Source organism: Gymnoscopelus microlampas (assembly GCF_963454915.1).
Source record: "Gymnoscopelus microlampas genome assembly, chromosome: 20".
NCBI classification, from domain to species: Eukaryota; Metazoa; Chordata; class Actinopteri; order Myctophiformes; family Myctophidae; genus Gymnoscopelus; species Gymnoscopelus microlampas.
The window spans coordinates 30,202,029-30,225,774 of NC_139957.1; the positions used below are offsets into that span (position 1 = coordinate 30,202,029).

The 23,746-nt window shown below is 41.5% G+C and overlaps 3 protein-coding genes across 5 annotated transcripts in view; 2 read left to right on the forward strand and 1 right to left on the reverse strand.

Annotated features, from left to right (window-relative positions):
- Positions 1 to 2,544: 2,544 nt before the first annotated feature.
- Positions 2,545 to 13,302, forward strand: pcnx4 (pecanex 4). Its single transcript, XM_084045446.1, has 11 exons — positions 2,545 to 2,710; positions 3,225 to 3,980; positions 4,481 to 4,660; positions 4,866 to 5,407; positions 6,143 to 6,243; positions 6,560 to 6,682; positions 8,146 to 8,506; positions 10,297 to 10,400; positions 10,484 to 11,589; positions 11,711 to 11,897; positions 12,419 to 13,302. The coding sequence occupies exons 2-11, from the start codon at positions 3,283 to 3,285 to the stop codon at positions 12,668 to 12,670; spliced, it is 3,654 nt and encodes a 1,217-aa protein (XP_083901572.1). The 5' UTR covers positions 2,545 to 2,710; positions 3,225 to 3,282; the 3' UTR covers positions 12,671 to 13,302.
- A 420-nt stretch (positions 13,303 to 13,722) lies between these two features.
- Positions 13,723 to 23,112, reverse strand: dhrs7 (dehydrogenase/reductase (SDR family) member 7; the record flags this gene model as incomplete). The annotated part of the gene is made up of 7 exons (XM_084044609.1): positions 13,723 to 14,856; positions 16,058 to 16,273; positions 17,609 to 17,731; positions 18,613 to 18,852; positions 19,127 to 19,233; positions 19,622 to 19,755; positions 23,042 to 23,112. The coding sequence occupies 7 exons, from the start codon at positions 23,110 to 23,112 to the stop codon at positions 14,815 to 14,817; spliced, it is 933 nt and encodes a 310-aa protein (XP_083900735.1). The 3' UTR covers positions 13,723 to 14,814.
- ppm1aa (protein phosphatase, Mg2+/Mn2+ dependent, 1Aa) overlaps positions 22,761 to 23,746 on the forward strand; it is a 31,165-nt gene continuing 30,179 nt past the window's right edge. For all 3 annotated transcript variants that reach the window (XM_084044386.1, XM_084044387.1, XM_084044388.1), the window contains exon 1: positions 22,761 to 23,152. The gene's annotated coding sequence lies outside the window, so the exon portion shown is untranslated. The remainder of the gene's footprint in view (positions 23,153 to 23,746) is intronic.

Consider the following 23,746-nt stretch of genomic DNA (forward strand, 5'->3'; position numbering starts at 1 on the left):
GACAAAAGAAAATATGTATTTTGTTAGACATCCTATCAAGGGTCTACTTGGCTATATGTCTTATTGAGGCATTAAAACTGTATTTGTGATACATTAAAAGCACAAAAGATGTTCTTTGAAGAAATGGCGAGAGTATGATAACACAAATACAAAACAAAACAGAAACAACTCTCTGGTTATATAACAAAATATTTATTTTCAGTGTGAGATTTGACTTCACATAATTTGCCTTCCTCCTTTGGTGACCCTTAAAGGTAGGGTAAGTGATATTTTTGGTGAAAACAAAACGTTTTTTATTAAATAATCATTACTATAGAGCGTTTGTTCAGTAACATGAGTCTCCCCTTCTCTCCAGCTCTTTGATAAACAGAAAATATATTTAAGGTGGGTTGCAAATTTTCAGCCAATCAGGAGAGAGTACCCATTTATCAGCGTACATTTTATAGTGTTACAGTTCCAATTTTGTCTGCTCATTTCTTTGTGTCATTATTTCCAATTACACTTAATTGTTTATTCTGTATCCTGTGTGAGTTCTCTCTCGTGATTGGATAAAATTGTATACTGACCTGTAAATGTGTGAGGCAAGGAGACTCCTGTACTGAACAAACATATACAGTATAGAGCTATTTTACACTTATTTTAACAGCAAAATATCTCTATCCTACCTTAAGTCTCAAGAATCTATTCTTCTACAGCAATAATAACACAAATGGGGCAATGTCATACATGAGTGGCACTGGAGGGGGGGAATTATGGGGTGTAATATAGGGTGTTGGCGTGTCGTGCCTACTTAGATTTTCAATGTTGTTTATTGTATCTTACATGGGGCAGAAATTGCATATTTTCAAGACACCAGGGGAGTATACCTCCTATTTCACGACCTTATCCCCTCAGACACAGCCATGGTCAATAACAAAGTCATATGTAATCTCCTTTGCTCCAGATTATTATCTTTCTTTGTGTTGATATTGTTGCCTTTTTACTTGATCACTTCATCACTACTCTCATTCAGATCAAAGCAACATTTGGGACATCTATGCTCATCACATTCACTAAAAGAAAAAAGATGACAAGATGATATTAAAATGACTAATCACATGTAGATTTTGGGGCAGCCTAAGCACATAAGCCGTAGGATTTAAGGATACTGGCAAGTGCCAAAGTGAAACATTGCTTAGGATAGAAATTATATTTGCAAAGAATAAATGTTATTTTTATTGTTATGGAGAAAGCATAAATCCATTTACGTATTTGTTTGGGAGATGTCTTTCATTTTCTTGAATTAGTCTTTGGATTATTATTTGTTTTTTAATCAAATATATGATCAACAACTCAACACATGCATGGAAGGAGGCAAGGAGGCATGAGCTCGGCCCTGGAGAAACATGCTTGGCCCTGGCCTCCCTAGGTTGGCAGAGGGACGGTAGTGCCCAGGATTATTACATAGATAATTGGCACTGGGTGTAAAAAATGGGGTTACAAAATCGTGGGTTAAAAAAAAAAAAAAAACGCAAACAATTCTGTCTACTCCATACCATACCTGATTATAAGTAAAATGTGTATTGACTGCTGACTACTGAACATTATCCTCTCATACTTCACTGTGATGATGATACCTACCCCTACAACGACCAAGGCCAGGCAAGGAGGCCTACCGTATCAAGGGCAAGAGCACCAGGTTTCTGAACAGCCTCCACTCAGCTACTATCAGACAGTTGTACAAAGGCCTGACCACCGCTTGTCATCAGGCTGGTCTTAGTTTGGATTTTACCTGTGGAAGTTACCGTTCTACATGTGAGCCTGTCACCAGGCTGGACATATAGACATCACTTTTCCTTAATCTACCATGTAGATTTGACCAGAGAATGTGGTTGAACCTGACAAATACCTTGATACTTTTTGATAGTTTTTGATTGATTGATTAAATACTTTATTAACAGTTTGCAAAAAGTACAGTGGTACCGTTATACAATGATGCTAAAAGGATAACACAAAAAGCCCTGGGGGCTTGTTTCCATTGTGGTCCTATGTATTCATTCATGAGTGTGTGTGTGTGTGTGTGTGTGTGTGTGTGTGTGTGTGTGTGTGTGTGTGTGTGTGTGTGTGTGTGTGTGTGTGTGTGTGTGTGTGTGTGTGTGAGAGAGAGAGAGATTTTGATTATTATTACAAAACATACATCAACCACTTCAGCCCTATACATTTCGGCTATTTGAAAATAGCTGATCTACAAGCTCACAATTATCTGCTATTTTCAAAATATTTTTTTTATACATTTGAAAACAATGAGTACTTTCTACTTTTGGTACATTTTAATACCAATACTTTTGTACTTTTACTCAAGCACATTTTTAATTCTGGACTTGCACTACCTGTAACAGAGTATTTCTACATTGCAGTATTGATACTTTTACTTAAAGTAAAGCATTTGAATAGTTTTTCCACCACTGTGTGTGCGTGTGCGTGTGTGTCGTGGGGGGGTTAAGGACCAGTGAAAGACATTACTCCAGGCTCTCTCCCCAATCCCATTGGTTCCAACATGTCAGCGCGTCATCCTGTTGTTGCTTGGTTTGCTTCTGTGCTGCTAGCCGATGTTGTTAGCTAGCTAGCAGCTACTGGCGCTACGCTAGTGTTTTTGTCATTTTACTATGCTGCCGGTAATATGAAAGGCACAACGAGTCATCTCTCCCAAATGGTGATGCTGTTGTTTTAGGTAAGTTAACGTATTCCTAAATGCCTCGCTAACCACGTTGCTGTTAAGTATTGGCTGGCGAACAACAACGCTTGCTGGTTATAGCTAGGTAGCTAATGTCAGAGTAAACAGAGATGGAAACGGAGTCAACGATAGAGCTCAACACAGTTTGCCTGTCTTTAATTTGAGTTATGTGAGTAATTTAAGTCATGGTGTCATTGACCTGCAAATGTATTGCTGTAATGATAGCTATTCGGCAATGTATTTGCTAGTTTTGTTTTCTTAGTATCACAGTGTGTGCTGTGTTAATGTTACTGGGATATTGCTGCTAGGCTACAAGACCGAACAACACTGTGGTCTTTTATCTGAGAAGCACAGTAACACTGTGGCTAACTGTGTGATAAATCCATAGTCATCCAATTGATTACACATTCTTACCTCAAATCCAATGGATCATGACACATGTCTCAGTATACTGTATACACAGTAACATTCATACTTGGTTGTTAATTGCAAACGTCTTAATTGTTTCCAGGAGGATGACTGAGACCTGTGCTGCAGCTGTGAGGAGATGACCTGCCACCCCTCAGGGCATGGTCAGAATGGGGCCAGACGTGCCCCTTCTCAATGAATACAAGCAGGAGTTCTTCTGGAAGCGTTTCCCCCAGACCGTGTTGGGAGGTCCGCGCCTCAAACTGGGATACTGTGCCCCATCCTACGTCTATGTCAACCAGGCGCTCCTGTTCTTGACACCATGGCTGTTTGGAGGCGTTGGCACCCTGTTATACCAAATACAGGTGCTGCAGGAGGTACATGCCGCGGTGCTCTCTGGTATGCTGATGTTTGGGATGGCAGCGGGGGTGCAGGCCCTGACGCTGTACGCTGCCCGCAGGAGCGGCACGGTGGAGAGGCTGGGGGCACCCAACGTCCTGGCTGATGAGGAAGAGGTGGAGTTCACCCACTGCGTTGGCCCAGAGACCGTGAGGTTCATCGCCCCCGGGAAGAGGTTTGCGCTGAATGTGGTGGTGCACACAATTCTGGCTGGGGTTCTTTGTGGCTTTGGGACGTGGTACGTGCTCCTAGGCAGATTGACTGCTCTCTATGGCAGTATTGGTGTGTCCTTGCTTATATTCATCCTCAGCTGGGTGACCCTGTGTATAGCCGAATATTCACTCATCATCAACACGGCTACGGAGACGGCCACTTTCCAGGCTCAAGACACCTATGAGATCACCCCGCTCACCCGGCCCCTCTACATCTTCACTTTCATCGCTGTGGACTTGGCGGATAGGTAACCTACAACAAACAGGTTATCTTATAGCATGATGGTGAATAGTGATCTAGTGATGATGTCTTTTGTGAGTGAGTAACTTCAGAAGTTACTTCCACCATGGGTTTCCATGACAGATTTCTTATGGCATCTCTGTACTGGGTTTTGGATAATTAAGAAAATGAGTTCAGAAAAAGGCTTATGATAGTCACATTATGTTGAACAAGATACACTTCAATTAATCTTTTTTTTCCTATTTGTTTTTACCACACATCGAGAGTTTTGATACAGAAGTTATATACCCATGTTACACAGAGACGGGAGTAATTTTCTGCATAATGCTTATTCACCACATGGTGAAAAATCATTAGAAATCAATGGTAAGGGAACCTATGGCTCAAAAACGTACTTCCAGGTTTTTTAGGACCAACTCCTTTTCAATAAAAATGTATTGGGTGAAATAGACAAGCATAGGACCATTGTGTCACAATATTTGAGTGAATTTGATGTTTTCCATTCAGGTTCACAGGTCCTGTGCCTGAGCTCCAGTTGGCCAGTCAGGTGCTCCATGTTCTGTTCCTACTCCTACCTCTGCTGTGGGCACTGGGGATGTTGTCGCCCCTGGACGCCCTGCTCCTCTGGGGCATGGAACAGTTTCTTGTGTTTGGCTTGGGGGGCTCACCCATGTCCAGCAACCTTAGGTGATTTGATAATCTCCCAATTCAGTGTTTATTCAGTTAAGAAAGGCTGTGTTTTTTTCTTTTTGTTTGTTTGTCAGTCAGTCAGTATTTGTGGCACATTGCATTGGCCCTCTAAAGGCTAATTTATATCCTAACAGATTTTCAAGCTAACAACGCAATTCTGTATGTGTATTCTTTGTGTCTTTGTGTGTACTCTGCCTTGCAGGCTGCTGGTAATGTTTGCTGTATCTGTTGGCGTTGCTGTGTGTAATTTCTTCATCCCGTCCACACTGGGTGTGGTTCTGTTCTCCGTCTCCATGGGATTTCTGTTGAGCTTGGACCTCAGCCAGATCGGCACCCTCTGCAGTGGGTCCAAGGTGGTCCGCGGGTGGAGGGACAGCGGACGGCGTAGGGGGGGGTCGCCGGCCCCTCCCACTTCATTCGGCTGGCATCTGGGCTGCAGAGAGATGCTGTTGTATTTGTGCTTGCTGTCGGCAGCCATGGCGGATGCTGGGCTGCTGCATCACTTCCTTGGCCCACCTCAACCCCACAGCTTAGTTGGCGGACCTCAGGCTCCTGTCAGCTATCTCCTCCTTGTCCTCTTTTTCCTCTGCTGGGCTCTCAGAGAGATCCAGGGGGCCTATGTGTTCGGAGGGGTGCTCATCAACCCCTTGTATCCACGAGGCATGTCCAGTGTACCTGTGTTCAAGCAAAAGAGTCGGGGTCTTCATGTTGCAGCAGCAGTCAGAAGGCTCCTCCTCAACCTTGGTGAGCCTTGAATGTTGAACCTCAACTGTTCTTCAAGCCCCCTTCCAATATTTTGTAGTGTGTTTTCAGCTGTTTAGCCATTTAAACCCTATTTTTTAAAATGGCAGTCTAAAATCTCACAGTGGTCGTATCGTGACGCATTGTGAGCTTGCATTGTGGACTTTTTGAACATTTCCGCCAATAATGACATGAAACGGGGATGCTAGAGTTAAAGTGGTAAATGTTTTTCCTTTGCCAACCTGTATGTGCATTGATTCCAGAGGCACCATATGCCTTTTTTTTTTTTAAAGCCCCTTTTTGGGGCTTTTCTACCTTTTTTTTTATTTTGGATAGTACAGTTGAAACGGTGGGAGAGAGGCAGGGAGTGACGTCAGGCTCGGGAATCAAACCTGACTAAAAAGTGATTAATTTCAAATTGAACTGAAATGGTATTGGCATAGCATTATCCCCGCTGGCGCTGAAACACCTACTTTGAATTGTTTGTGAGAATGTACCTACTAGTCTGCCTCGTTGCCATAGCCTTGCATAGGTGTGACAATTCATTTCAAACAACAAACCACCATACGCGGTTTGGTGACCAAATCAGGAAGCAAAATAGACTCAAGGGGGGCTAGTCCTCACCACACTGTTGTCTTCTTTAAAATAAGAGTACAACTGTGCATTATGTGTTATGTGTTTTTTCCCCTTTGATATTGACAGTACTGATCATCACTATGTTTTTCACTATCTTTACAGTGTCTCCATTTGCAATGATTGCTTTCCTGTCCATGGACAGCTCTGTGCAGCGTCTCCACACAGCTTCCCTTAGTGTGGGATTCACACGGGCATTTAGAGTGGTAAACCCTCACTAACTCACTCACTCAATTCAGCTTAAACATCACATAATATATTCTCATTCTGCATACCTCCGCATTATGGAAAATGTAAGAGTTTAAAGCATACAGCTCCTGATAACTTGTAGAAAACATAGAAAAACTATTGATGCTTTATGTATGGGTGAAAATTGTGAAAAAAAGAGGGAGAGTATCTCTTTTTTTGCAACTGTGTGCTTGCATTCTGTGCACGCTCCTGATTCTTTCCTTGCTATATTTGGTAGATATGGATGTCTACTGTAGTAGTTGTTTCATTACTTGCTCTGTGGATGATGTGTAGGTCTGGCAGAGCTCTGAGGATGCACTGCTCCACATGGTAGTCGTAGTGTCTGTGCGTCTGGTGGCTGGGGACAGGACTCTGCCAGGATGGGACAGTCTGGGCACTGGAGTCCAGCTTCTTTTGGTAAGAGCAACTTCACAAGGTCATTCATCAGCCCACCACAACTCAGAATTATGAAGTTACTGATGGTCTTTTTTGTAACGTATTCTCTTGCTCAGGTCTTGCTGAGGTACACTGACACACAGTAACAGTTCTGTGATTCAAATAAACGAGGTCATTGTGATCTCGTTGACATTTGTTGTTTGATGTTTGAAAGTGGCATGTCTCACTCAGAAATACAGTGTTTACAATGGTAGGAAAAATTAGATTTTTTTCTCAGTTTATTTTTTAACATTGAAGTGGATGGAGCATTAACTCAGGAAATAATGTATTTCTTGATGTTTATATGTACTGATGATTTGATGGTTTAGAATGTGAAGTATGCAATTTTTTATGTATTTCTGCCTAAAGTTTACTGCTGACAGAACCAGACAATGTGTAGCCAACTGAATGCACACACTGAATTAAATGGATTATATTTCCATAACAACATGGTTTTACTGAAAAACGCAACTTGCTACAGCTTCTATTGACAATTAAAGGTAGGGTAAGTGATATTTTTTTGGTTAAAACAAAAAGTATTTTGTTAAAAGGTTAAAATACTATATTCTGATAGTAATCATTGCTATAGAGTGTTTGTTCAGTAACAGGAGTCTCCCTGTCTCTCCAGCTCTTTAATAAACAGAAAATACATTTTCCGGTAGGTGTCAAAATCTCAGCCAATCAGGAGAAAGTACCAATTTTTAAGCTTAATTTGTATAGTGTTCCAGTTCCAATTTTGCATGCTCATTTCTTAGTGTCATCACTTCCAATTTCACTTGTTTAATCTGTATCCTTATTGAGTTCTCTGTCCTGGTTGGATAAATTGGAAATGAAACTGAAACGAAAATGCATTTTCTGTTTAATAAAGAGGTGGAGAGACAAGGAGACTCCTTTTACTGAACAAGCACTCTATAGCAATGAGTACTATCAGAATATAGAGCTATTTAACACTTATTTTAACCAAAGCAAATCACTTACCCTACCTTTAATATATACCACCAACTTAGCAATATAGTTTCTCACCTCAGCTTAAAACATTTTATTCTAATTTAAACAAAAACTTAATTTATACCCGTATTGTTGAAATAAATGAATTTATTGCAGTCTTTTGTGATGTGTATATTGTGCATGTTGATGATACTTTTTTGATACTGTATATAGTGCAGCCCTAGTGCAAACTCAAGAATCAAGAGAGGTTTATTTGTCTTGTGAAATGGATGTGGAAAATGTTCAAGACTGCTAACACAACAATGTAATATAATAGATGTAATGAAGTAAACATATATATATGTTAAAATAAAATTAAAATTGTATTGGTATGAGCAGCAGGTATGATGTTAAGGCAGGTGATGTAGATGATGCTTCATTGTTTGTCATTCTTCTCCATCCTCACCTTTTATGAACAAGTCCATGCTGTTGATGTTTGCTTCACTGTCTATTGCCAGGTGGGCCTCCTATGTGACAGAATGGTGCAGTTCCTGGCGAAGCTGAAGTTCACCTTGACTGTTTTGGTGACATCCTGGACAGAGAAGAAGCAGCGGCGTCAGTCAGCTGGAACCCTGCTGGCTCTGAATGCCTCTCTCTGTCCTCTGCTCCTGGCTGTGGTGACCCTCTCTGCCATGTTGTCTGCCCCTCTGCTACCCCTCTTCACTCTGCCCATCTTCCTGGTCGGTTTCCCCAGGCCTCAGCGCAGTTGGCCGGGTCCAGTAGGGACCGCCTGTCCCTGTCCAGACTCCATCTTCTACCAGCAGATGAGTGGAAGCCTGGCCTCCGCTCTGAGGGGGGCCTTCGCCAGGGGCTCACTTGGTTAGTTGGTTAGCTTCTCCATAAAACATTCCGTACCAGGACACCCACTGCAGCCCCGAATATGAGCTCACCAGAGTAGGGGTGTTTACAGTTGTTGTTTTATTTTCTTTAGATAAGAGAGTTTAGAGAGATGGGGTGCTGAGAGTAGCAAGGGGGAAAGACATGCAACACATGAATGGCTGGCATTGAACCAGAGTTGCAACAATATTGTCGGCGCACTAACCACTCATCCACCGGAGTGCTTTATTTTCACAGTATTTCTGAATTTTAAGTTGATCTGCAGTGCATGTTTAATCGTAATGAGAATTCACTTAAGCATTCATATAAATAGTACATTCAACTGCTTGTTCACCATCAGAAACCAGCAAAAGACCACAGTAACTCAACATTTAAATCTGTAAATAACATTTTTCAGTCACCAGTGAAACACAGTATAGCCCACTAAAAGCTTGGCATTTAAATGTATGGGGTTTTGCCATTAGTTACTTCTCCTTACTGATGAAGGGAACGCTGCACTAGAGATGTAAATGATGCTCCAGCAATGTTCAGAATTTGTTTTGTTTTAGCAGTGCACATTGCCTCTTAAATGTTGTGACAGTGAACCTTTCCAAGGGTCAAACAGGGACCGTATGCAGATGAAAGAGCATCGAAGGAAGGATTGCCTCTCGTGGTTTAATATTAAGAGGAATGTTGTCATGGGTAGATCGTGGAGCCGCTGGCAGTAATGCAAGCTTGCAGGATCCAGTTGTGCTTCCTGTGAAGTGACCCGAACAAAATAGCTCTGATCTGTATTCATTACATCCAAATGTTTCCACACCATTAACCTCATAATACTCTTAAGCCAACCGAAGCTGCTTCTGGAATTTTCTACAGTGCTCTACAGTATGTGATATCAGGAGGGGGCAAGAGACAAAAAATGAAATGGTGTCCCAGAGTACAAGCTCAATTATTCATGGGTTGATGACTCCAAACAGAAAGGGGGGGGGGGGGGGGGATGATCTGCGATGATGTCATCACTCAATCTTATTGTTTTTTTGGCGAGCTTGGGGTGCCTTAGCTCTAATGTATAATTCAGACCAAACGCTTGTCTTTTGTCTTTTGATGTTCACAGTCTACCAAGATGGCAGTTTGTTACATTAGCTTTGCCTTTCTTTCCTTTGGCCCCTGTGCAACATAGGAGCTCGTGCATCAGTGAGCAATGAGCAGTAACGAAGTATGCGAGCAGCACAGCGTGTCGCTTCCTATCACGAGGTGGTGTCTGACTATTCCGGGTTGTCATTATGGGATATGACATTATCCTTGAGCCACGCAAATACTGAGTCCACTTAAAACAAAAAAGGCTACCGGCGCCTTTCTGCCGCCACTTATCCATTCTGAAATAAACGTCTGTCCGCTTACCTCCTGTTGTCTAAAATTGAGAAGACCGCGTAGGGATTCTCTGAGTCGCCTCCCATAAGGCGAATGAATATTCAGAGATTAATGGAAAGCCAGGGCAGAGAAGGAATTCAATATTTAGATCTCTGTGCAGTCAGCCAGTTTAAACCGTATCATGACCTTCCTGTAGAACTGAAATGGTAAGCGTCACCCTGCAGCTCATCCAGCAGCCAAGTTATCCAAGAGACACTCTCTTGATGCAAAATGAAAGGGCTGTGTGACCAGGGGCCTCTTACTTATGTATATGCTGTATGCTTCCTTTTTCCTTGCCCTCAATCCCCACATCACAACATCTCTCTTAACTACATGGTAGATGCATGCATGGCTGATGTTGTGTTTTGTTCTCCCTGCTATAGGTTCCTTATCCCCAGGCTCTCACTTCCTTGGTCGGTTCCAAGACCGTATGGTTTGGATAATGATTCTGGAGAGAGGTTATGGATACTGTACAGTCAATATTAAGGTACTATAACGGCATCGTTTCCATGTTGGGGGAATAACTGGTTGACGTCCTGTGACATTTAATTTAATTATTTTGTTTTTTAGGGTCTGGAGCTGCAGGAGACCTCCTGCCACACGGTGGAAGCACGGCGGGTGGACGAGGTGTTTGAAGGAGCTTTTGAGCGCCCAGAGCGCCTTGGTTTTACCCAGGGCCTTAATCTGCACTGGGGCAATGCCCTTAGCCCTTGTGCCGCCCTCCCCGTGTGGGTCTATTCTGATGCTAGGAATGTGCTTTCTGGCATCATTGACTCACACGACAACTTGAGGAAACTCCAGGATGACTTTCTGAAAGCACTGGTTTGGTTGCTTCTTCGCCATTGCATTCAGAAGCGAAAAGGCTTTATCTGGGGAAGTGAAGAAGGGCCGAGAGGTGGCAGCAGGAAGTCCCAGTCCTCCCAGTTGGCCCAGTCCTTTGCTAACCAGCCTGCAGAGGCTGTCATAGTGGAGTCCAATGTGTCCTCTCTGAAGTTCAGGCAGGACAGCTCAAGTATGACCTCCTTTGGTGACTGGTCAGATGAGGATGACCTGTTTGGTCCCCAACCGGCCAGGCGAACAGTGGCATTGGTGAGTACAGAGGCTCAGCTGGGACACACAACACTGCAGACGGGGCCCTCTCTGCCTGGCTCTGTGGAGATGGACAGTCTATTTGAAAACATGGCTCTCTCGGCCCTGCAGCCACTGCAACCTCTGGGACTGGGCCTTGGGCTCCCAGCGGTGGATAAGGGCCGGAACCCAGAGGGCTCTGCAGAAAGTCCTGCGTCACTCCCTCATTTAAATTTCAGCTGCCCACAGTCTGAGGCATTCAACCTGCCTAAGGGATGGAGGACAGCCCCCTTGCTACCATCCCGTTTACATCAGCTCAGGTCTTTGTTCCCTGAGGACTGGTTTCGGTTTAATCTTGGGCGCTTTGGGTCTGCCGTGCAGGGTGAAGACTCTGAGGACATGACGAAGGCCCTGAAAGAGGATGAAGCACTGAGGGAGCTGCATGCTCAAGTGGTTCTGTCGTGCCTCATCTCCCTGGGGGCGGAGTCCACCTTCACCAGCCCCAGCTATGTGTACAGGCTCTACTGTGGAGATGTACCATGGACAGAAGGACTTGACTGGCTATCTGCTAGTAAAGAACTTTATCAGATTGCACTTAGAGCATTTAGGTAAATTAGGCAACTTGTTTGTAATCAGTATGGTCACAAAAGTTGTTTACATTTCTGTCACCAGAAAAGGGTAACTGATTTAAATGTTGTTCTTTCTGTTGCTGGGTTTTTCTGCCTTCAGGTTCAGTTTCAAGCTGCTGTTTGATCAGGCAAGTCTAGGGCCCATAGAAGGCCCTGAGGAATTGTTCAGCACCTTGGAGGACTATGACAGGGACTGGTACATTGGCCTGGTGGCAGAGAGAGGCTGGCATGACAGTGTTCTTCAGGAGAAACCTTTCCTCTTCTCCCTAGGACATGACCTCACCATGGTAACCAAACACACATCGGTCAGACTGCATATACTCACTTGCATTCTAGTTGAATCGTGACATACAGTGGAGCTTGTCTAGCCATAGCAATTCTGGGCATTGAGTGAATTTGTGAGAGGTTTTATAGTTATTACCCCTTTTATAAGCCTTTGCATATCCTGAGGTCCTCAGGCTGGAACCTTTTGAGTAAAGACTGAAGACAATGACTGTCTTTTCTGTCAGGGCTTCTCGGCTCTGAAATTACCTGCCTGCCTGAGGAACTCAGGCTTGCTCATAATTCTTATTTTAAGTCGCTTCTTAAATCTTACTTTTATTAAAAGGCCTTTCTATAAATAAATGTTTACATTTTACTGTTTGATTCCCTCAATGTGTTTTCTTCAAACTGCACTGCTGATTTTATAAAGTTTCTTTATATGGCATTTTGTTTTGACAAATGCTTTATAAATACATTTTATTGTTACATTTTATTATCATTATTATATAAATGCAACATCACATTCACCACTGTCTTCTGTCCACAGGGCACATACACGGGACGAGTGCTGTCTCTGCAGGAACAGCTGGTGCAGGTTGGCCGTCTGAATGGAGAAGGGGTGCGTGGACAATGGGCCAACTTGTCCTGGGAACTCCTGTATGCCACCAACGATGATGAGGAACGATACAGCATCCAAGCTCACCCCATCATGCTGAGGAACCTTACTGTTCAGGCGGCCGACCCGCCTCTTGGGTACCCCATTTACTCATCTGCCCCTCTGCACTTGCCCTGCTTCTGACCGCTTTTTACATGGGTTCGACTTTTAGGGAATTCACACTAGAAATTCCTGAGTATTCATTTAACTCTAGGACTTTTCAGTGCAGGATTCCCTGGACCACACGGTATGACATGGTGGTATTGGCAGTCTTTATTCTTGTACGAGTTACAAAAAAAACCTGTACAAAACAATGGTTAGTGATTTCTTGGAACTGTACATTACAGTGGATATAATTTGCTTTGAACATTTTGTACTTTAGACCACAGCTATCTCAATTGTGCCACAAATGTTTTTGTAGATTATTATTTTTTTTAAATATTCAGTAGTGATTGAATTTGCCCACCGCTCCCTTCAAAAGATATCAACATAATACCTCTGGGTTGATTGTTTTTCTCATATTTCACCAAGAAACTCTTCCCCTGATGAAGAAAAAAAAGGGACTTTACTGTTTTATTAGGAAGTGTTGAATTCAAGGATGTGCCTTGGGTTTGTCTTTGCAGTATATGTAATGTGGTTAGTAAATATTTGCTATTGTTTTGTTTACAGTTCACTTGTTTACGATTTAGAGCAAGGAGTTTGCCATGGTCTCCTGTATATAAAGATTGTTGATTTTGTGTAACTATATATACTTGTAATAAAATGGCTTGACAGAATCATCTTTGTAATTTGTTTCACTAAGCAAAACTTCCCCACATTTATTACATTAATAGTAATGCATTGTATTTGTAACGCACTATGCATTTTTACTAATCATTAAAAAACAGGATATACATGGTGCACAAAAGGGTGTATGGATGAACAGTAGTTATGTAGTTGTGTAATACATTTTTTTATTTATTTGACAGCTCTTTGTTCAATTCTAGTGCAGTGCCTATTCTGGGTGTGGCCGTTTGGAGCGGGCGATTACTTGGTCCCCGGAAATTCTGCTTGCAGAGTTCATACGTTAAGTACCACTCATCTGATTGAATTCGCACTCAACGTTGCACTGCCTTGGGTCCTCAGCAATGTACCTGCCAGGTGTGACGTTGATCAGAGATGTTGAGATACATGAAGGACATGCAGAGATCTATCTATACAGGGTCCCCACGGTCATGAAATTCCTGGAAATATTTTGAAATAAAATTAAAAACAATCCAGTACTGGAAAAGGTTTGGAATTGATCAAAGGTCCTGGAATTTATCAAGGGTCCTGGAAAAATATTTGGCTATGCATTGTTTTTGGCTATTGATTTTTTTTAATACAAAACATTTTCATAAACATGTATAACATTACACGAAATATGTAACGTAAGTAGTTTTTCGCCGAATGGGCTGTGTAACACCCCATCCGCACTGCCAGCGATGCGTCGTGATGCGACGTGACGCGAAGCGAGCGGGCGATGAAATCTCATTAAAATACATGTTTTTGAATGAGACCGTCCTGACCTACCGCGAGCGACAACAAACTGTGCAACGACGTCGTCCACCCCTCCTATTTTCGCTCGCAGGGTCACTATGCCCTAATTTTGCACGAAATGTTGAATGAAATTGTACTATTTTATATTCTATGCTTTATTTTTGCTACACTGCCTATCTTTGGGCATTGTACATAGTAGTAAGAGACACATTATTGCGCTGAATGATTGTTTTATAGGCCTGGAAATTGGGCTAAATATTCTGGAAAAGTTTTGGAAATTCATTGCTAAAAATGTGTGGGGACCCTGTCTATAAATTCCAGGAATCTTTATGTATGTATGTCTTCATTGCTGAGTAGCCAAGACAGTGCAGTGTTCAATCAGATTAACGATTCTTCAGAACCGGCCAGCTGCCTACAGACATGCGTATCTCTCACGTACCATTCATCTGATTCACCTAACACGTGAAAGGTGTTCATTGCTGAGGTCCCAATGAGAATGCCACTCGGAACACATGCCCGCTACAAAACGGCACACGTTCTGAACGGGTACTGCACTAGTTCCTTGAATTTATAGATAAGATGTCCTTATGTTAAACCCACTCTCCATTCACCCAAATAAAATAAAAAGGTGACAACATGGGGTGAAATGACAATTGATCAATTTATCTTTTGCCGTGTTAATAGAGCTTTAACATTCTGCAGGCAAAACCATCTTAATAACGATAGTTATTATTAGGATGAAATGCTGTTCCCTCTTTGATGTATGGATTTCAGGAGGTCTTAGGCTTCGTGAAGTATGCTGAGTCTGCATCCTGCAAAAGAAGAACCTTTGTAAGGATTTATGGTGTAAATAATAGTAGAAATAACACTTCTGCAACAATACGGAAATACACAACTTTCATTCAATGTGAAATTGCCCTTGGCTTACTATATAATGTGTAAAACAATAATAGAATCAGCAGATTTGCTCATTGTACTTGAACTTGTTTAGCAACTCTTTCTTAGAATGGAGTAGTGGACTGTCCATCAGTGTGGTTGTTTTTATTTTACAAAGAATTAGGCTTAAACCACATCAAAATATCGCTATGTATGCGATGTTGATATAATAAATCCTGCCTTATTGCAGGCCTTGGAGACCTGAGTTGTAAAGAGGTGACCCAGCACTAAGTTAATATTTTGTATTTATTTAATTTACAACATACAGGTGACATTTTCCATTTCACCACGTCATTAACAATAGGGAAAATCGTAATGAAACATGTAGTAATTATGAATCTTTACATTCTTCAAAAAAAGTATAGTCAGAGACCATAGCTGGCTGAGTGAGCGAGAGAGAAAAGATTTGTGGCAGCACATTCTCACCTCAGATGTTCTTAGATACGTATTTTAGTTTACTGAGTTTTTATTATTTTATTTTTTTGTAATTTACTGAGTTTTTATTCAATATTTATCAATATTTATTCAGTCTCAAAATGACGCTATATGTGGGAGATCCCAATGTACCGCTCTTCCTGCATTCACCAACTTGTATCATTGTCCTGTGTGACACTTAAATATCTCACCAGTTGGAACCTGACCTTTTTTGTGTGGCCCTCAGCTGTCACTGTCCAGCAGAGGCCACCAGTGTGACAGAGTGGCCACCTCCTCCTCTTCATCATACTGAAGCTAGGTCAGTAACAGCTGAGCCCCCCTTGCTGTTAAGAGACAGCTCTAATCTAAATATGGTCTGCCACGGACTGCTTTACTCAAGTATTTTCAGACCATTCACAAGGCTAGATATAGTCTAAACCCAGGTCTGACTCTCAGTACCTGGTTATCTACATAAATAGTTTCAAAGTCTGGACTCTGAAAACAGGGCAGTGCCTGGATTTATTATGTATACAACCAATTGAAAGGGAAAGTATCAAGAGAATAAGTCAATATGAATCTAGTCTGATGATCAGCCTCACTTTATGCCAGGATAACAATCTTCATCCACTCCACTGAAATGACTAAAATAAGTTATATACGTACCACACCAGCTTTAAAATTCTTCACTCTTTTTTTGCCCAATACATTTGTGAGGAACCAGGCCCAAGTGGGAGCATACTGCCACAGATAATAGATCAAGAGGAATGGTTGATTGGCCATCCACATTTCCTGGACACCGTTGGCTATGCCCACCAAGGTTAAGCGCACACAGCGGTTTGTGGACATCTTGTGCATCTGGTTCCCTGCTTCGGGTACAGACTTTTGGTAAAGAAGAAAACGAAGAGCAGAGGAAACATGTTACTAGTGCCAAATTACAAATTGAACATGAAAAAGCCTTGTGTTTAAAACATCTAGTGACCATAACTTCCAGACTGATTAAGTTTAAGCCTGAATTTGAGCATTAAGACATGATCTCCGGTGCATCTGGGTTGTTCTAGTATGTCTATTATGAGAAATATCCATTATTGTTATTCTTCATCCATTTTATATCTGCTTGTTTGTCTTTGTTTTTTGTTTTTTTAATAACCTGATTCAGGGTATGTGGTCTATAATTGTCCCCTCCTTGTTGGAGTAGGATTACGCATTTTCTCTTTGTCAACACTTTTGATACTTGCATATACCAAATCTGCATATTTTTGTATGTACTTCTCATCCTGTCATTACAGTGATGGTATAGTATTTGTATGTTAATATATTATTGCTATTCTCTTCTGTCTTATGTGGGCATTTCATACAAAATGTAAGTACGTCATTATTTAATGTAAATCCTGAATAAAAACTGAAAACATTGCTTTGTGATGAATACATATACAGTAGATTATCACGTGGGCATTCATCATTGCCCAAAGTTATCCAGGTTGGCTAGAACAAATGCCTGGGCGATCATTTGTTTTCATCATATATCCATAATAGATTTAGTTACAATGAGAAAATGTAATTTGATCAACGCAACAACCGTGGTGGCCATGTTGAGTTCCTTCCACAGCGAGGTTGCGCAAAGTGATAGTTCAGTGCACAGTGGTACTTTATCTTGCACTGATTGGTCAGCTACTGCTATAACAGTCCTAGGGCTGATATCAGTTATTGCCCTCTATGTCCTTTTATTTTCGCTCGGCCGATGACCGTAGGGATTTGGGAACAATACCCGTTGGGAACGCATGACCCTCGGTTATGCAATACCAGTTGTCAGAGTGCAGTACCCACGTTAGTACAACAACATCAGGGAGGGCTCTCCCAATACTATGGGCATAAAAGGCATTATCATAGTACTCATAGCCACTTGATGGCCAGTCTATGATGTCAGTATTATGACATCAGGGATCTCCATATAAGGGCAGCATTGGCACACAGACAGATACAGAGATTTGAGGATTTTTGGTTCTGGACAACCACTTATCCGACTAACTTACCATGCACAACACACCCTAAGGTCCTCTGTGATATACATGCCTAGTTTGAAGTCCATCGGTCACATGATTCTCGAGTTATGCGAAAGACAAACTGACACGCACAGATTTCGTACATTTATAGATAGATTTAATCACGACCTCACCCAGGGCAAATAAAGTCTTGGTATGTAATAAAGAACATTACCTTTCCCAGTTCCTCTGTGAAGGAATTCTCGACAATCTTTGACACCACAGGTCCTGGACACACTGTGCTGATCAGTATCTTTGGATAGTCAGTCAACTCAGTACGGAGAGAATTGAAGAAGCCCTGTAGAATGGCATCAGTCAACAGAATGCCCTCATACATATAATTATGACCCATCAAGAAGGAATCTAAATCGTTTTAATCAGTTCCACTGTGATGGCATTTTCCAGTACACAGGAAATATTCTAACTGTAGCACAAGGGATAATCACATCACATCCTGTGTTCAAACCAAGATTATTAAAGGGATAGTTCATCAAAAAAAAACTTTTCTATCGACTAGCCACCCCATGGAGACTTTAATTCATGGATATTTTTTATTTTTTGTCGCCTTCCTAAGCCAATCATTTGATGACCAGCGGACCGGTAGGCGGTAGGAACCGGTTCCAGGTTCCGGTAGGAGACACAAAGGAGACTCTTTGTCTCTCCTACCGGAAACGCTGCCGGTCATCAAATTATTGGCTTAGGAATGCGACAAAAACTAAAAAATATCCATGAATTCAAGTCTCTATGGGGTGACTAATCGATAGAATAAAAGTCATTCTGGGGGTGAACTATCCCTTTAAACGGCCAGGCGACTGGCCTTAGCTGAATGGGTAGAGACTCAGGACACTGGGAATTGGAAGGTCACTGGTTTGCCCTCAGTCCACCCAGTCTATGTGTCAGTGTCCCTGAGCTTAACCCCTTGACACTTAACCCCTAACTGCTCCCCAGGTGCCAAATGAATGTCAGACACTGCTCCTATAAGTTAGGATGGGTCAATTCTATCTATCTGAAAACATACCGTAGCAAATACCCCAACAACAACTAAAGGGGATAAAAAAATATTTGTTGTGTAAAACTTAAAATAAATCATAAAACATTTTTCTTGATACAAAAACATAACAACCATGATTATTTATAACTAACTGTATATGCTGCAAGTGATAAGCAGTCTTCCTTCACCTGAAGAGCATGTTTGGTGGCGGAGTATCCAGTTGCCAGGGGTGCCCCAGCGATGCCAACTACACTGCTCACAGTCACAATACTCCCAGTCCCTCGTTGCGTCATGTGAGGCAGCACCTGCTTGGTGAGTGAGACTGTTCCCAAGAAGTTGAGTTCCATCAAGGCCTGGTACACGTCCACATTGGTCTCCAAGAACAGAGAGCGTTGGCTACGGCCAGCATTATTAATCAGGATGTCAATCTGAGTGACAAAAAAGCATACATAGCAATTAGCACCAGAGAGTAAGACAACTAGAATGATTCTGATGACCGGTGACACAATATGGTTTGGTTGACCAACCAACCGGCGGCATTTATTTGAATGTTATCACACTGTACTCCTAAATAATAAATACAATGTTCAGGTATGTTATAATGAGCTTACAGCAATCTCTGTGATATACTAAAAACAAACTACTGCACTGACAAACTACTGCATTATAGATTATCAGCTGCAATAGCTTCAGTTGCCTTACATTGCCAAAGTGCTGGATAACAGCTTTTGTTTTTGCCTCGTGGGATGTCCTCTCCAGCAAATCAAGGGGAAGAACAAGAATATCCTGATCTGATAGGTTGGAACACTCTTTAGGAATAAGTAATTGAGAAAGAATTACATAATGGAGAAGAATCACATACTGTACACTGTTTAAAGTACTACAACAACTCCCTCACTAAATATATATATACTATATAGAGAGAGAGAGAGCGAGAGACAGAGACAGAGACAGAGACAGAGAGAGAGAGAGAGAGAGAGAGAGAGAGAGAGAGAGAGAGAGAGAGAGAGAGAGAGAGAGAGAGAGAGAGAGAGAGAGAATGTTTTATGGATAGTCTAGTGCAATTTTACTGACAGCGCACAACAGTGTGTGTGTGGTGTGGTAGATCATTTTCTGTAGATTTCTGTGAATTCACTTTAACACCTGTAGGCATGTTTTTACAAAGGCTTTGTTTCACCAAAAATCCCCCAAACTCACCCAAACAGTGACGTTTAACCTTACTGAGCTCCTCCTCCCGACGAGCAGACAGAACCAGGCGTGAGCCACACCCTGCCAGTTGATAGGCCAGCTCCTCTCCAATGCCACTTGAGTCATCTGAGTCTCGCACTGTCCTTTGGTCCAGAGGACTCAGGATTTACTGAGATTTACTGCTCTCAATATAAGTGTGCTGTTGGTTTTGGTTATTCAGATTAGTGTTTCAACCCCCCCCCCCCCCCCCCTACAGTGCAGTCAGTGTCCCCATCAGGTTCACCCATTCTATTTTCTAGCTATAGAATGCATGCAGTGATGGGCTTTCTGTGAAAACCCTGAAGCTTTGCCGGATCCACACTCTGTTGAACTTGTTACAAAATGATCATTGTCAGGTTCAGGAAGTTCAAGTTCAAGGTACAAGGTCCAGTAGAGTAGCAAACAATATATATGGGTATATATATGGGATAAATGGGTGGCAACGTTGACATAGGATAAATTAACTTTTAATAATAACAAAAGACCGTTATTGTGTTAGTGACTGCTATGGTGTAACACATGGAATATTGACATTGTGTGCATGAACCATCAGTAACAGTCAGCTGATCATTAAAACAGTTATAAACGGAGTCATACCAGGTTTTGTTCCTGCAATGCATGCCCATAATAGAGTGAAGTCAGCATCCGCAAAAATAAAACGCACAAACTGAACCACAAAGTAAAGTGATATACAATAGCACAATGCAGAAATAAGGCTACAATCCATCTAAAAAGAGTGTGTAGGACGGTGCAAGAGTCTGAGTGGTGCCGGGTGAATAACGCGGATGTTATGCATGGGATAATGTGTGGAACCAGTGTTGCCATATTTTGTGAGAGAAATAAGCAACAAGGTCTAGGAAAACAAGCCCCAAAGAAGCAACATGAGTATGAGCCACATGAGCACTTTAAACCATCGGCTATTTGAAAAGAGCTGATCTACAGGTTCACAAGGCGTTGCGATTTTTACAAGCAACTTTACAGAAAAACAAGCCCAAAGTCGCTTAAAAAGCCCAAAGTCGCTTAAGCTGACATGGCAACACTGTGTGGAGCGCAAAATAACTACGTCACGTCCGGTGTGATGTTATGAGGGCAAAAGCACGTGTTTATGTTGTCAGTCTCACTGTCGTTTTGAAATATTTGTCATAATATGTAAGCATGTAATGAAATACAGACGTTTAGAAAATGTTTTGAATGAATTAACTAAAAAGCTGTTTTACTTAGCTATGGTGTGTAGGCATATGCACTGCAGCCTTCTTGTTGGCAGCCTGAGCCATGGGTACTCTTGTCAAAAATAGTCAATATTAGCCTTTAGACCTCCCTTATCATTGTCACATTTTATTATATAAGCGATGTGTTCTGGGTAAAGTACTAGAAACGTAATTGTAATTACCCATACCAAATAACACAAACCATCTTCTTGGCCTTTTTAGCCTACTTATCTAAATTCGGGGAATAGCCATATTTACAGGTTTTCATCACACGTGCTCATCTTTTTTGCATTTCTGATTAGTTGCTCTATTGCTGTGATTTAAGGTTGTTTATCCTATCTATTCACTATATCCACCCTTTGCTTTTACATGTGTGATCATGATGTCTCATGATACAGTCTGTCTTTTTTGTGTTTAATTTTAGCTTTCTTATTGAAAAGTTAATGCAGACTGCAGAGTACAACTTTTTTCAGTCCATGCTGTAGTGAAAGCGATGTGGTAGAAAGAATATAATTCTTGTGAAATCATGCATTTTCATGTGCATATTATGTCTATTTTTCACTATTGCACTAAATGTGTGGTCCTCTTAGCCATTCAACATGAGTGTAATACTTGATCTGTCACAAGTGAAGGGATGATATGTTACCCAAAAAACAATGGCTTCAAGTCAAGGCTCTGCATATATTGCACAAGGTGATTATGATTATTATGATTCTGAATTGAATTATAACAAGAAAAATGTGCTCCTTGGAACAGGTCCCCACCAGGCCAGGTGGTAGAAGTCAATCTTAGCCAATCAGGATGAAATATGAAAAAGGTCCGTCTCGATGACATGACTAGCTTATAGAGATAATGTGTACCGATTTGCGATTTGACAAAATCTGAAGGAGTAATATCCAGTGGAATAGCCAGTGGAAGCTATAGTGTGTGTGTGTGTGTGTGTGTGTGTGTGTGTGTGTGTGTGTATATATATATATATATATATATATATATATATATATATATATATATATATATATATATATATATATATATATATATATATATATATATATATATATATATATATATATATATATATATAGCAAAAATCCTATTAAAAATATATATATTGTTGCAAAATTCGCCCCCCCCCCTGAAAGGAGCCACCACTGCTTTTAATCATATTAGTAGTTGTACCCACTTCCTCCAGGAAAAGCATCCTTGAAGTTGAGAAAGGGTCCATATTGTTATAACTAGGAGCAGTGGGGAAGTGTCACAGGGTGCCTGGGGAGCAGTTTGGGGTTAAATGTCTTGCTTAGGCACAGTTCTACACATAGAAGTGTCTGTGACCTGACTGATCTTCCTCAACTTATCAAAATAACGTTTTTTTTTGTTTAGTGTTTATGGATATTACAAATGTACAATTGTGTGTAAACACAGGATGAAATGACTGACTAGTTCTGCAAGAACTAGGGAAATTCACAACACGTTGTGAGCTTGTAGATCTGCTATTTTCAAATAGCCAACTAAATAGGGCTGAAGTGGTTATGTATGTTTTTTAATAATAATCAAAATGTACAAAAAGTAACTAGTAACTACAGTTTTCAAATAATTGTAGAGGAGTAAAACTACGATATTTGTCTCTGAGATGTAATGGTACAGTAAAAGTATTGAAAATTGGAAATACTCCAATAAAGTAGAAGTACCTCAAAAGTGTTCTTAATTACACAGTACTTGAGTAAAATGTACTTAGTTACTTTACATCACTGTTAATTTGAGGGTTTTTGCCTTTGTGTGACTGACTGGGTGCTACAGACAGACAGCAGAGCTCGGTTGGTTGAGGATGATGTCATGCTTTTCAAGTACGCAACCTGCAACATCCGGGTCTTCTCCTCCTTCTGTTTGCTTCTCCAGCAGCAGCTAGGCTAGCAAGCTGTCAAGCTGTCAAGTGGAGAGGCTGCTGTGGGGCTAAAAAACCCTTTCGGCTTCTAATTTGGCCGCAGCAGCTCCGGGCCCCAACATTTTTAAAGACTCAGTTTGACTATAATATACCTTTTACTTTTGATAAAAGTAATGTATCCCTGGATTACACCGAAGAACAGGGAGTTCCGCACTTTCACACATTATATGCACTGAGTCTGGAGAGACGACTGCTAGCTTGAGTAGCTAGCTAGCTTGCCTTAGTTTTAACCTAACCTACCCTCGTCGGCGTCGCCTCTCCGGGCGGTGGAACTGCGGCCAGTCCGGTCCCTTTGTCGTCGACTGTCGCATCTTCCGTTGCCGTTATAAAACCAAGCGTTTGGAAATTTTGGTAAGTTTTGGTAAGAAAGACACTATGAGGGACGTTAGTTAGCTTGTGTTAGTTAGCATCCATGCTAGCATCAACCAACCAGCAGCAGGCCGCGCGCGCTGGCTCCCATACATACATTTGCTTTATTTTACTTAGTCGCGCGAGCTTTTTTCTCTGTAAGTAAGTGTCCCGAAGACCAAGCTGACGCCTTTCCAACTGATTAATAAACGTTAACAACGGATGCACGCCACTCGTGGCGACACTTTGCAGTTGAAAACGTAATTTATTTGTCGTGCGCAGCGCAGATGGTTAAGTAAGAAACCACTAACCAGCCAAGGGTCAAGGCCCACCACGAAGAGCAAAGCGACTCCGATATGTTTATTTTGGTTTGTCTGCTTTTTAAGGTGGTGTTGATTTTTTTTTGGTGAACTTTTCAAAGTTGCATTCGATGTCGTGGAGAAAACATATTATTTTATGAATTACCTTTTTAACCACCTCGTCAAACTGCGTTAGCGTTAAGTTGTGCTAACAGTTTCTGCTGGAATGATTCTGTACTGAAGTTAACGTGTAACCGACCAGTTACCTCGCTTTGGAAAATGATTTCAATAACAGCTT

Excerpts from the sequence above, each read along its gene's own strand:
- pcnx4 (XM_084045446.1), top strand. The coding sequence starts at position 3,283 with ATGGTCAGAATGGGGCCAGACGTGCCCCTTCTCAATGAATACAAGCAG. Across the intron at positions 6,683-8,145 it reads CTGGAGTCCAGCTTCTTTTG|GTGGGCCTCCTATGTGACAG; the intron begins GTAAGAGCAACT and ends GTCTATTGCCAG. Across the intron at positions 8,507-10,296 it reads CTTCGCCAGGGGCTCACTTG|GTTCCTTATCCCCAGGCTCT; the intron begins GTTAGTTGGTTA and ends TCCCTGCTATAG.